The sequence below is a fragment of the Eucyclogobius newberryi genome, unplaced genomic scaffold (assembly GCF_026437365.1).
Source record: "Eucyclogobius newberryi isolate DKJ021-1_F unplaced genomic scaffold, fEucNew1.0.hap1 SCAF_5, whole genome shotgun sequence".
In the NCBI taxonomy this organism is placed as follows: Eukaryota; Metazoa; Chordata; class Actinopteri; order Gobiiformes; family Gobiidae; genus Eucyclogobius; species Eucyclogobius newberryi.
In genome coordinates, this window is record NW_027316167.1 from 20,109,812 (window position 1) to 20,122,785 (window position 12,974).

General features: G+C 40.5%; 3 protein-coding genes across 3 annotated transcripts; 1 reads left to right on the top strand and 2 right to left on the bottom strand.

Annotated features, from left to right (window-relative positions):
* Positions 1-1,209: 1,209 nt before the first annotated feature.
* Positions 1,210-5,195, top strand: adpgk2 (ADP-dependent glucokinase 2). Its single transcript, XM_072465116.1, has 7 exons — positions 1,210-1,439; positions 2,476-2,635; positions 2,918-3,108; positions 3,231-3,327; positions 3,410-3,546; positions 3,628-3,764; positions 3,842-5,195. Exons 1-7 carry the CDS (start codon positions 1,244-1,246, stop codon positions 4,394-4,396), a joined length of 1,473 nt encoding a protein of 490 aa, XP_072321217.1. The 5' UTR covers positions 1,210-1,243; the 3' UTR covers positions 4,397-5,195.
* A 411-nt stretch (positions 5,196-5,606) lies between these two features.
* On the bottom strand, positions 5,607-6,972 carry efcab2 (EF-hand calcium binding domain 2). Its single transcript, XM_072465229.1, has 7 exons — positions 6,888-6,972; positions 6,732-6,816; positions 6,426-6,498; positions 6,191-6,267; positions 6,055-6,097; positions 5,898-5,964; positions 5,607-5,803 (listed from the first exon to the last, which is right to left on the bottom strand). The coding sequence occupies exons 1-7, from the start codon at positions 6,910-6,912 to the stop codon at positions 5,685-5,687; spliced, it is 489 nt and encodes a 162-aa protein (XP_072321330.1). The 5' UTR covers positions 6,913-6,972; the 3' UTR covers positions 5,607-5,684.
* A 1,641-nt stretch (positions 6,973-8,613) lies between these two features.
* Positions 8,614-12,169, bottom strand: cgref1 (cell growth regulator with EF-hand domain 1). Its single transcript, XM_072465158.1, has 7 exons — positions 11,983-12,169; positions 11,734-11,824; positions 9,768-9,830; positions 9,391-9,470; positions 9,112-9,236; positions 8,943-9,044; positions 8,614-8,859 (listed from the first exon to the last, which is right to left on the bottom strand). The coding sequence occupies exons 1-7, from the start codon at positions 12,014-12,016 to the stop codon at positions 8,779-8,781; spliced, it is 576 nt and encodes a 191-aa protein (XP_072321259.1). The 5' UTR covers positions 12,017-12,169; the 3' UTR covers positions 8,614-8,778.
* Positions 12,170-12,974: the final 805 nt, after the last annotated feature.

Here is a 12,974-nt window from a genome sequence, read left to right on the forward strand (position 1 = left end):
GCTTACATTATCATTAGGTTGGCCTAGCCCTGCCAATGCCAAAACATAGTCAACTAATGAGTTGACGTTACATTTTTACTGCAGCTCTGCTTAATTTAATTTCTACGGTGTGCCTATATCTTGTTGTTTGGAAAGTGTTACATATTGTGTTTTACTGTTACTGCAACAAGTGCTTCATTACTATGTAAAAATAAAACATGATTTTTAAAAAAATCTATTTGTTTACATTGTACAATGGTGTATTTGGGCCATTTATAGAAGGGAATATAAATAGGATTGCATTTTTTTTATTTTTATTTTTTCAAGTTTAACCCCAAAATTATACTTTTTTATTTTTTTTTTATTTTATTTTTTTTTAGCTAGAAAAGCATGCAATTATTTAAAGCAATTATGATGCTTTGAATATGCAATTTTTTTTTAGAAAATTGTAAAGGGGAAAAAAACACTAATGTACAAGTTTTTATAGATACAAATGTGCCAAGAAAAAAAGCTTTTTTTTCTCCATATAATTGGTTCTTTTTCTATCATTCTGGATTCCACTGATGGATTTTGACATTATTATAGGACCCCAAACTCCCTCTAGACTTGTGTGTGACAATACAGTACAGTCAAATGTCACAACAGTACAGTTTTAGATTTAGTCCAGTTCAGCAAACTTCCCTATTCGAAGAGCAAAGATCAGCATAAATTAGCAAAACTCCAGTCAAAAACAATATCCAAGGCAAAAAGTCTCACAAGGCTTGATATTTTGCAGCTATAAGTCACTATTCCTTTAAGTGCTTCCTAAACAACACACTACTTCGAGTTCACACACACAGAAAATCTGACATTTTCAGGCAAATGTTTTGTTTGGAAACATTCGTAAATATGCTTTTTACCAATTTCCGCCTTGATGTCTGTAAAATAGGTGCGCTTGATTGGCCTGTCCCTGAAACTCTCAAGGTGGCATCAAATTGAGATCTCGACACGGACAAAACTTGGTCACATAACGTTATCCCTATTATTGAATTACACGCACCAGATAATTAACATGCCCGATTGAGCTGTTGTACAAATCAAAAGCATGTAAACATATTATTTTGTAAACATGTTGATTTTTGTGCCTTGAGCCGGGACACGCACAAATGAAAACGAACGCCTCTTTCTCGAGCTGCCTTCCCATTGGTGGAGCTGCTGCCTCCCCATTGGTGGAGCTGCTGCCTCGTATTCACGGAACCACAGCGAGACACAGTCAAACCGAACTATGGAGGGAGGAGGAAGGGTCTCCTGGGTTAAATATGGACCCGTGCTGTCCTTATTCGTTGTGTTTTTGGCGTTCTGGCTCCGCTCATCGGATCGCACGGGGCTGGATGACCGGATGGACACGGTTTTGTCCTCTTTACTGCGCGCTGAACGCAAAGTCGGTATCGACAATGTAGCCAGACCTAAAGTAGCCATCGGTGAGTGCATGTGCCGTGCGAACCCGTCAGACCACGACTCAAAGGCGACAAGCCACAGAAAGTCATATTCAATTTTTTTTTTTCTCCATAAAGCGCATTTTTGGGGAACATGTAATAGCTAGCTAATAATTAAAGAATTCCCCTATAACTAGAGAAACAAGAAGCTAATGTAAGCGCGTGTGTATAATCGAATTGTGGTATCCATGGTTTTCAGACAGATGAGAAAATGTTAAAGTACAGTTGCCATGGCCAAACCAAACCACTGCCTGTTAGCTGTGCGAGAGGAAGAATCTAATCACTGACCTGCTGGAACAAACTGTCCAGAGAGCCCACCTCTGTAATGAAGAACTACTGCCATTATGGAGGCTAGTAGTCGACCAGAGACATTCTTGGTCGAAACATGCCCTGCACATCGATTAATTGGTTAAAATGGGCGTGGCATGGCGCTGGCTGAAGTTCTCAAAAGTATTAGAGTAAACCACCCTCCTAAGTGAAAAGGGCAGATTAAACCTTCTTTCTCCATGCATTTTCCTCTCTGCAGTTGTAAACATACACCATTTTAACTTAAATAAAATGTCTGGCCAACTAAGACACCATCTACCAATTAATCAACTAGTCGACTAAAGCACTACAGCATTTCAGGGGTAAATGTTGTGTCTAAAACCTTAATCTGCTCAACATTTCTTAATCATTTCATTTTGTGTTACTTATCTGAGACAAATTTATATTACGTCATTGTTAGTTGTTACATTAGTGATTTTACTCTTGAAATGTTTTTTTTTCGGATAGGAAACAAGCTTCATATGTTTTGCAGGTGTATACAGGTTTTCCTAGAGCTAAAAGGAGTACATTTGAGATATTTAAACCAGCAGCTGAAGCTAAATCAGCACTTGTACAGGCTATAGGCACTCACACATCTCATGTTGCCCATGACACAGCAAGTATCTTGTAGCTAGCACGCTTGCATCTCAGCTCTACTGGCCTGGTACCTTCCTCTATTTGTGCTTTTGTTTTTACATGATCTGTTCTACCCCAGGTTTTGGGGGCTGTGCAGATTTACTGGTGGATGGAGTGTCGTTGCTAAATAAGATTGGTCTAATTCCTTCTGACCAACCCCTGCATCATGACTTGTTGGAAAACACCGAGCAACTCGCTCAGAGCTTTGCTTATTTCTTTGCACCTGGAGCTGCTGCAGAGTAAGTAGTTTAAAGATCAAAGTCTGATTCTTGAAATCAGCAACACCACAGAACGATAGGCCACAGCTGTGAGTTTACAGAATAATATGCAATAGACTAATAAATAAATAATAGACTAGAGCTATAATCACATTAAAACGTGGTCATATTCAGGTGTACACACATCAACCTAGATGTGTGTACACCTGGGTGTACACACATCAACCTAGAATGCTGCAAATACTTTGTTTAAAACCGGTTTGTCCTGCTTGGCCATGATTATCTTGCTGTTTGCTTGTGCAGGCGCTTTATGTTAAATGACACACTCTTCAGTGAGTTGGTTGAAGCGTCCCGTGACATGCCCGGTAACAGATGGTCAGTGGGTGGTAATGCCCCAGTAATGGCTGGTCGCTTGGCAAAAGAGGGATGTGATGTGTTGCTCGGGGGAAGCTTCAGCCCAGACTTTACTGATGTCCTGTCTGAGCATATCACAGGTACAAACACACACCTACTGCTTTCTTTACATTTGAATACAATGCAGATTGTTTTTTCTGTACTTGCTTTAAATGTCATTTGACATGAGTCACTCTTTGTTTATATTTACTTTTATTTTTAGTGGCAGGAAAAGTACTTGAAGAGCCAGATATTCATCTAATCTTGGAATATCCAATGGGTGCCTCTTGGGGATCATACATCTCACGAAGGGCTAATAGGTACAGTAGCCTTACTCCAAATGCTTATTCATGCTAACTGTGAAATGTCAACAAAGTTTTGACTCTTGTTATTGTGGTCTAGATACATTATTCACAGTGACGATCATAACCCATACCTGGACTCTATGGAAGAATTTGCTAAGAAATTAACACATTTCAAGGCAGATCTGCTTGTAGTTGGTGGGCTACAGATGATGGATAGTTACCCCTTCCAAACAGGTAAAGGAACTACAAATTTCTTGTAAAATGCTTAATTTTATCTTCTCTTTGTTGATACATTTTTATAATTCTCTGATTCAGGTGAACGTGATGCGCTCCTATCTCGTCTGTCGGATCTTATATCCTCATCATCAGCCAAACTTGGTACTCACTTTGAAATGGCCAGTTTTGTTGAAGAAAGTATCATGGAAGACCTCCTTCATTATGTCATACCTTATGTATGTATTCATTGTCAGTAACCCATCAAATTAAGTGCATGAAGTTTGACTTAATGGTTTTTCCTTCTTGTTTGTAGGCTGATTCGTTAGGGATGAATGAACAAGAGCTTCCAAACTTGCTCAGCCTACTTAAAGGATCCATCATCACTGTATTATCAGATCCAAATCCTCGTGTAGCCACCGTCTTAGACCAGATGAGGGAAGTCTACCGCATTCTGAACCTGCGCTACAAACACGCAGTAATGACCGAAAACAACCAAACTACAGTCAAGCCACTAACTCGACTTCATGTTCACACGCTGGCCTTTCAAGCCATGATCGTGACACACGGGTCCCAGTGGAAGAACACGATGTCAGCCACCGCCAAAGCCTCACTCACTGCCAACCGCCATGTTTGTGGATCTAATGATATTGACCTTAGCAAGGCCAGACTAATCATGGATGACTCGTTCTCAGTTAGCAGACAGGAAGGCAGTCAGCGTATCCCACTTCAAGAAAGCCGGCCGGTGAGCTGCTGGCAGGAACACGACTATGAGGTCTGTGTGGCACCTGTGTTGGTTTGTACCGAGGTTTACCAAACGGCAGGTGGAGGCGACAACATCTCTGCTGCTGGCCTGGTTCTGCAAATCTAGTGTTGAAAGGTGTAGTGTGATTTTGGAGACTCGAAATGCAAATTTCACTGCTGCAAATACTGAATGTGACGTTGGTAACTTCTGAACAGTAAGCATTAATGCAGAGAGTTAGGTTAATTCTCTTGTGGTATAATCAGGGCAACCCTTTTACAGCAACTCTGTCACTTGAAACGTGTCTTGCCTTATAACATCACTATTGCCTTGGGTCTGAGAGGTAAGAGGAAGACCTAAAACAATACCTGTAGTAATGCATCAATGTGGCATCAAAGTTAGCAGAATTTTTTTTCTTCTTCATATTTAAACCACTATGCAGACATAAATTACTATTTGATTAGATTTTTTTTCTTTTAACTCCAGTTATTAGCTTTTTGTTAAAGGTGACGTGGGGAAACTCAATTCGGTCAGCATAAAGAAATCGGCTCCTGTTCTTCCTGTTTTGTGGAAACACATTTGTATCTTTTGTTCTTTCAAAGTACATTAGGTATGATGTACTGCTGTGCAATAATCCAAAAACTATTTTGAAATGCCACTCTTGGTAGCTGGATATGTCAACTCTACCTCCTGCTCTTCTTTTATGCCAGATCAATTTTGTTTTTACTCTGGACCAAATGTTTCAGTGGATATGGCTTTAAGTTGTACTAGTTTCTCCAGATTTCTTTGATAATGGAGAACACAAAAAATATGCTGCAAAACCTTGCAGAGATATGACGTGTATGAAATGCATTTTCCTGTTTCTATGAGCCATGTAGGTGAAGGGACTAGACTCTGATCAATGATACTTCTGATTGTGGAAATCTTACATTCCTGTATGTGTGTATTGTCATTTTTTGTGGTTTGTTTATTTATTTATCCAAAACCCTAGTAAATTTGTGTGTGTGATAAACCAATGAGAAATCATGTAATTTTCCATCACTTTTTTCATTGACTTGTGCTGAGATTATTTGGGTGTGTCAGGACAAATTTGCTTACTTGAGATTATTTTCATAAAGGTAGTTTTTACATAGTTATACTGTAACATGTATAACGCTTAGGGTTAGGGTTTTGAAAATCAGTACCATTTGCTATCATTATAGCCTTAGATAAGCCATATCAGTCAGTTCTGCTCATTTTTTTAATTGCTTCATGCATGTAAACCTGATGCAGTAAAAGAACATTTGTTTTGCCCCAATCAAAGTTAAAACAGTTTAAGATAAAATGCAAACGGTGATAGGTTTGTTCAAAATGGTTTAAAATACAAAATAATACACAATATAACTGGTCTACCATATAAGGCTGTATGATACAAAATCTATATGTCACAGTCTATGATCAATTGATCGACCAGGTCTTTGTAATAGACGACGTTGTTCTTTTGGTCAGTTAGCGCTGTCAACATTTCATCCATCTCCTCCTGCGTAAAAACCTCACCTGTGCGAGTCAACATTCAAAATGCTTGTAGGATCATTTGCATACTTTCTCAATGAGACTAATTTGTTTACAAAGGGAAAGGGGCCATATTTACCTTCCTGCATCATATATTTTGTTAACTCTTCTGGTTCCAAGTAACCTTTCTTCTCTTTGTCCAAAACCTGACAAAACACAGTGTGGGACAACTACACTTTAGATTAGAACATCTGTCTGGCAGTTCAAATAGGAAAGACACATATGCAGCTCTTGACCTCAAACGCTTGAAGAAATTTTTCCTCTGAGATTGGAGGGAACCTATTGGAAGAGCACACAAAAAGAACATACAAATATTTGTATGAGTTGTGCTGTATGAACAATATATCTTATTATAAACAACAATGTAAGCACTTGTTCTCCAATAAAACGGTTGTCATGACAGGAAGAAATTTCCCCAGATGGATGTAACCGGTGTGGTCCTCCTCTACCTGGTTACAAGACAATGATGCAGTAATTACATATCTCACAAAGTTTATGTGTACATAGCAAGGAAATTGGCGTATTTACATCTGGAATAGCGTGCAATTTAGGGATTAGGGAGCATCATTTAACTTTTAAATGATTCTGTGTTTAATGTGTATTTTACCTGAGCTATAAAATCATGAAGATCAGCTTGACAGGGGAAGCATCCCAGGAAAAATATAATGGTACCTATCTCTCTAAAATCATACATGAGAGAGAAAAAAGTGACATAGTATGATTAATAATACATTTAACACGTCGGTGTTATCGTCCAGGAGTGTTCCATTGTAGAAAAAGATTCGGTTGTAGTCATCTGGATTCTGTTGTTTTTGTTGTCCAGATGACTACAACTGTATCATGTTCTACAATAATACATTAAGGTTAGATATAACTTAAAGTTAACGTAAAACTTTAGTTTAGCATGTTTCACCTAACATCCACAGTGTTGTTTCCTTCGTAGTCAAAAGCTTCAAAAGCCACTTTAATCTTCTTGTGGAGGTCTGACGCCATAGCCTCTGGAGTAGAAACAGAAAATATGAACTTATTACGTTATACCGTCAAAATGTTTTAAATCACATTTACAAACCTGCGTTCTGCCTGTGTGCCGCCATCCTCTTTGTTGTTACTCTGTAGCATAGCAACCGTCACAGTACATCACCGTTGGTGTTGCCTGGCCAGAACTTCACAAACTTTTTCTGGCACGCTTGGAACATTTAAAAAAAGTATCCACGTCACTCTGGGAAAGTGTCGAATCAGCGCTTCACTGCTGTAAATACGGGGTTTAAAGGAGAAGACGCAGCGTTACATTGTATCAAAGTGTTACATTACCGCCTCTGCTTCTTCTTCAAAGGGATCAAAGCAGAAAAAAACGCATTATTTTCGCATTTGTCGCATGACAGTAACAGAGCAAGTTCAAATGTTAGATTTATAAAGGGAACTGATGGTTAAATGAGTTTTTATTGTTTCCGTTCCGTGTCATTCAACCAACGTCAGAGCTAAGCAAAAACAAATGAAGAATAATTACAATTTTCTCCGTATAATCACTGTTACTAGCTTATTACATTAGCATAACTGTTTTCCATATAAAATAAACATTTAACATTTTTCAATACATTCCTTTATATTATATATTGAGTTATTGAGGTTTTTGTTTTTTAAATAACTTTCACCATGTTTTTTCTGTTTTTACTGTTAACCGTAGCTTACTTTATTTTGTGTCTTTTCTTGTATGGACAGAGGAGTAGGGACAGAGGAGGGACAGAGGAGAGACAGAGAAGAGACAGAGGAGGGGCAGAGGAGGGACAGAGGAGGGACAGAGGAGAGACAGAGAAGAGACAGAGGAGGGGCAGAGGAGGGACAGAGGAGGGGAGACAGAGGAGGAGGGACAGAGGAGAGACAGAGGAGGGGCAGAGGAGGGACAGAGGAGGGGAGACAGAGGAGGAGGGACAGAGGAGAGACAGAGGAGGGACAGAGGAGGGACTAAGAGACAGAGGAGGGACAGAGGAGGGACTAAGAGACAGAGAAGAGACAGAGGAGGGACAGAGGAGGGGAGACAGAGGAGGGGAAACAGAGGAGGAGGGACAGAGGAGAGACAGAGGAGGGACAGAGGAGGGACTAAGAGACAGAGGAGGGACAGAGGAGGGACTAAGAGACAGAGAAGAGATAGAGGAGGGACAGAGGAGGGGAGACAGAGGAGGGGAAACAGAGGAGGGACCGAGGAGGGGAGACAGAGGAGGGACAGAGAAGGGACCGAGGAGGGGAGACAGAGGAGGGGAAACAGGAAGGACAGAGAAGAGACAGAGAAGGGACAGAGGAGGGACAGAGGAGGGGAGACAGAGGAGGGGAAACAGAGGAGGGACAGAGGAGAGACAGAGGAGGGACCGAGGAGGGGAGACAGAGGAGGGACAGAGAAGGGACCGAGGAGGGGAAACAGAGGAGGGACAGAGGTAAAAATGTATGAGGCGGCACAGATGCAGGCTGACCCACTCCTCTGCTGCTCTCTCGTATTTAGAGATGAACCACGTGTTGGCACTGGGAGTTTTTCTGTTGCTAAAACACGTCTGCCACGCGTAATGTGGGCACATTTCTCCAGATGTCTTGCACCCCGTTGGCACGGCTCTGCACCCCTCCAAACGGGCACGCCCCACACTTTGAGAAGCTCTGGCCTAGGCTTATAAATCATGTTTTTGGCCAGTGGTTCCAAAACTGTTTTAGTCACAACCCCCAAAATAACAACCAATGCACAAATGAATAGGAATTGTACGTATTTTGTTTTTACAGTTTACAAATGTTTGTAGGATACATTACAGCATTCCTTTCAAACATTCTGGTGTGCAAATATGAAAGTTCTCCAAAGTGAGAAATGGCCCAAATATAACATTCTCGGTAAAAATAGGCCAACATTAAAACAAATACAATTACATTTCAAAGCATTAAATCCAAATAAATGGCCAACTGGAAATTGACATCTGAAGTCTTTACATTTCTGGTTGTCCTTGATGCACAGGGGGCGCCATGGTTTCGCTCTGCTCATTGTGGTCCTTTACAGATTCCTCTTGCTTAATATTGTAAAAGAAAATAATAGAAAGATTATTGTATTAAAGTATTGCAGCATTGTATAGGTTTTGTCCCAGAGCATTACCTGTTCTTGAAGTAATGGAGGAGAGAGTAGCTCAGATGGAGTGAAGAGGCCATCGTGATTTCGATCCTGAGTTTGCAGTAAAAAGTCCACTAAAGACACTACCTATAAAGCAGATTGGATGTAATCAACTTTACAGCTATGAAAAAACAACTCAAAACAGATATTTTACCTCATTATAATGATAAACATCAGGTCTATAAAAGGCATTGTAATCTGAAAGCAATCGTATCATCTCCAATCCATCCAGGAATCCGCTTTGGTCATAGTCGTGGAGACGGAAAAGAAAGAAAACCTCTGGACACAGGAAGTTTACAAGTCATAACATGGTAAAAATGTATGTACAAGTTATAATTATGAAGTCTACTAATAAGGCTAGAGATTATGACTTCAAAGCAGTTTAGAAGCTTAGAAGAGCATAACATCTAAGTTTAAGTTTGATTAGTTTTACCTTGTTCCCTGGAGTTAATCTCTGGTCTACTCTGGCTCTCCTCCGCGTTCAAAATGGAGACAATGTAACTTTGGAGCAGCCTGTGAGAAAGATGTGCAGCCTGTGAGAAAGATGTGTTTGTGACAATCTAAAAATGTGAACTTGCAATGAACCAAAATGTTACAAGAAAGCAGTCTCATGGTCACGAGACAGAACAGGAAAAGAATAAAGGAATGATGTCAAGTTTCCTTATCATTCTAAAGGGAGACAAATACACAGTCCTGCAATCTTGTCAGTGCTTAGTCCAAGCTACGTCCCCACAATCAAAGTCCACTAAGGTTAAAAAGAGTTTAGTGAGTTGTATTAGTATAGAAAATACATGAGGATTTATGTTTTACCTGTGGCTCTCATCTCCAGATTGGAAAGGATTTGCTAATTTGCCTGTAGAAGTTTCTTCGTCCCTATTTAACATTTCAGAACAATTAATCACCAACAACAAATAGTGTAAATTAATGTAGAGATGTCAAGATAATAATGTCTAGGAAATAACTATTAAGCATCTATAAACAAGAGTTTCCCTATTCTTAAGCTGCATTCACATATGCAGCCTGACCTGGGCATTTACCTGGCATTTTACCAGAGCAGGGACATGAGGGAATCAAGCTAGAACTGACTTCCATTTGCATTTTTGATCAGGCAATAAATTCCCAGGTCTAATGCGGGCAAGATGTATTTGTGAATAAAGCCAGAAAAGGACCAGCATCACTGCTCATTTCTTTGGTTACAAACTTGGTTCTAAGGTTACACTGTGCAGTTAAGTTCCATTTTCAGTTAAATGATGCAGCACATTGTGATAGATCACAGAGACAAATGCCAGGTTAAGTGTGAACAGAGCAAACCTGGCAAGAGGTCAGAGCTGTGTGCTCTAGCAATCTGGACATTCACTGTGGATGATGTGTGAATGAGGCTTTTGGTTAGGCTAGTAGCTAGTATTCCTATTCCACCAGAACACCTCTGAAGAAGTTTATACAAGAGTAATGGCCTACCTCATTAATGTTTCACTACATCACTGGCACTGCCCTAAAATCACTGGCACTGCCCTAAACTGGTTAAGGTCCTATCTGGAAGACAGGAAGTACTTTGTTGAAATTGGTAGCTGTGTCTCAGACCACATGACCCTGATCTGTGGAGTGCCCCAAGGGTCAGTCCTGGGTCCCCTTCTGTTCAACCTCTACATGCTGCCGTTAGGTCAGTTGATACGCAGTGAAAATGTGTCCTATCACAATTATGCAGACGACACTCAGATCTATGTTTCACTATCGGCAGGTGACTATGGACCAGTAGATTCACTCTGTCACTGCATCCAACAGATCAGTTTGTGGATGCAAAACAACTTTCTCCAGCTGAACTCAGACAAGACTGAAATAATCGTTTTTGGCCCACAGAAACAAAGAGAAAGTGTTAGCGGTCACCTCCAGAGCCTCGCTCTAAAACCTACAAACCAAATTAGAAATCTGGGGGTAATAATGGACTCAGACTTGAACTTTAATAGCCACGTCAAATCAATAACATCAGCAGCTTTTTACCATCTAAAAAACATTGCCAAAATCAAAAATATAGTGTCAAAACCAGATTTAGAGAGACTTATCCATGCGTTTGTCTCCAGTAGATTAGACTACTGTAACGGCCTGCTCACTGGCCTCTCCAAACGAGCTGTAAAACAGCTGCAGTACATTCAGAACGCTGCTGCTCGGGTCCTGACTAGAACCAGGAAGTATGATCACATTAGTCCTGTTCTCAGGTCTCTGCACTGGCTCCCTGTGGCTCAGAGAATAGACTTTAAAGCAGCTCTGCTTGTGTACAAGTCTCTCCATGGCCTAGCACCAAAGTACATCTTGGATATGTTAGTGCCATATGAACCATCTCGGACTCTGAGGACCTCAGGGACCGGCCTCCTGCTGGTGCCCAGAGTCAGGACTAAACATGGGGAATCTGCGTTTCAGTTTTATGCAGCTAAAATCTGGAACAGTCTTCCTGAAGATGTGAGACAGGCTTCAACTCTGACAATGTTCAAATCTAAGCTAAAAACAGTTTTGTTTAGCTGCGCATATGACTGAAAGGATTTTTTCTTTGCACTCTTCTCTTTTGTTTGTGATTTTATTAGTTTAGAAAATCAGTTGGATTGATAATTTTTTATTTAGTTAATTTTATTGTATTTCTGTTTCTGTAATTTCTTTGTGATTTGAATGCATTTTTCCTGCTGTGAAGCACTTTGAATTGCCTTGTGTATGAAATGTGCTCTACAAATAAACTTGCCTTGCCTTGCCTTACAGCACAGAGGTGTAGGAAAGGGGCGGGGTTTACCTGAGTTTCCCGGATTGACCTGGGGCAGCCAAACACGAGAGTAACAACAACCCAAACAGAACCGACCAGCTCAGACGAGGTGCCATGACGCCTGCGGCCAAAACAAACGAATACCATCCATTATACACCAAAACAGAAATAACTTGAACTGAATGTTCCATTCAGTCTACTGATGAGACCTAGGCTTCGAAATAGTGCGTTCTACAAACAGCATTGATTCACTGTGTAACTGATTTTCTGATAACCTACCTTTATGTTTCAAAACACGTAAATAGTACAGCATATTCCAGTTTCTTTACAAGCTCATGTCTCCTTTGCAGCTGCACATCCACCCTTCAGCTTCTTGCTGCACTGCGCTCCGTTCTCCGGCTCCAGCTGACACTGAACAGACTGTTTTGGTAAATCACAGGGTCCACGTGGAAGGAAAGGAAACTACAAGCGATGTGGCCAGTGCGTCTGCGCAGTGCGCGCAAGTGAAGCCCACATGAGCCTCTCTCCAGCACAGACTGTGTCCAGATGATCCATGATCTATGATCGAGGCACGCGCCACGCGCCAAACGGGGCCAAACCCAAACTGTCAACTGTCAAACAATATGCTATTTATTTTCCCTTCTTGAATGATAAAATATTGAATAAACTTACATATTTCAATTGACTATAGAGCAGTTTTAACTCATGGTGCTTTTCGAGACACCGCCACTAGATGTCTCTAAAAAGGCCGGCTTCGTAAAGACTCGTGAATCTATTAAACTTCAAGGGACACGTGAAGGGAATACGGCATTCCCCAGGGGTCCCAATTCGAATTAACTTTTATGTATATCTTTGCAAAGGAACGCAAAACAGTCTATTAGTAGCTTTGTTTGCTGGAAAACACATTTTACACCACGGTGCTGTAGTGCCCCCTAGTGACATAATTGATAATGTCTATACCAAATGGTGACTACAAAGCAATTATTATTATCTACAAGTTAAACAAAAATATAATCAGTATGATTGAATCTAACTGTGAATGCAGCTGTCTAAAGTCAACTCTAAACTTTATGTATAAAACACAAGTATACTTATTTTAACCTTTTAAGATCACTCTGTTAGCTCTATATGAGATGGCATTAATTGAGGGAGCAAAGGTAGTTGATAAATCATCTCCTTGTGTCCAGATGACCATTGAAATCTTAGAACCACTCCTGAACAATGGAGGGAGGTCGATGCATATGTTTACATTAGCAATATGGCTATTAGAG

Excerpts from the sequence above, each read along its gene's own strand:
- cgref1 (XM_072465158.1), bottom strand. The coding sequence starts at position 12,016 with ATGCTGTACTATTTACGTGTTTTGAAACATAAAG. Across the intron at positions 11,825-11,982 it reads ACGTGTTTTGAAACATAAAG|GCGTCATGGCACCTCGTCTG; the intron begins GTAGGTTATCAG and ends TTTTGGCCGCAG. Across the intron at positions 9,237-9,390 it reads GATTAACTCCAGGGAACAAG|AGGTTTTCTTTCTTTTCCGT; the intron begins GTAAAACTAATC and ends TCCTGTGTCCAG.
- efcab2 (XM_072465229.1), bottom strand. The coding sequence starts at position 6,912 with ATGGCGGCACACAGGCAGAACGCAG. Across the intron at positions 6,817-6,887 it reads GGCACACAGGCAGAACGCAG|AGGCTATGGCGTCAGACCTC; the intron begins GTTTGTAAATGT and ends TTTCTACTCCAG. Across the intron at positions 6,499-6,731 it reads AACAACACTGTGGATGTTAG|AGAGATAGGTACCATTATAT; the intron begins GTGAAACATGCT and ends GTATGATTTTAG.
- adpgk2 (XM_072465116.1), top strand. The coding sequence starts at position 1,244 with ATGGAGGGAGGAGGAAGGGTCTCCTGGGTTAAATATGGACCCGTGCTG. Across the intron at positions 3,109-3,230 it reads CCTGTCTGAGCATATCACAG|TGGCAGGAAAAGTACTTGAA; the intron begins GTACAAACACAC and ends TTTTATTTTTAG. Across the intron at positions 3,328-3,409 it reads ATCTCACGAAGGGCTAATAG|ATACATTATTCACAGTGACG; the intron begins GTACAGTAGCCT and ends ATTGTGGTCTAG.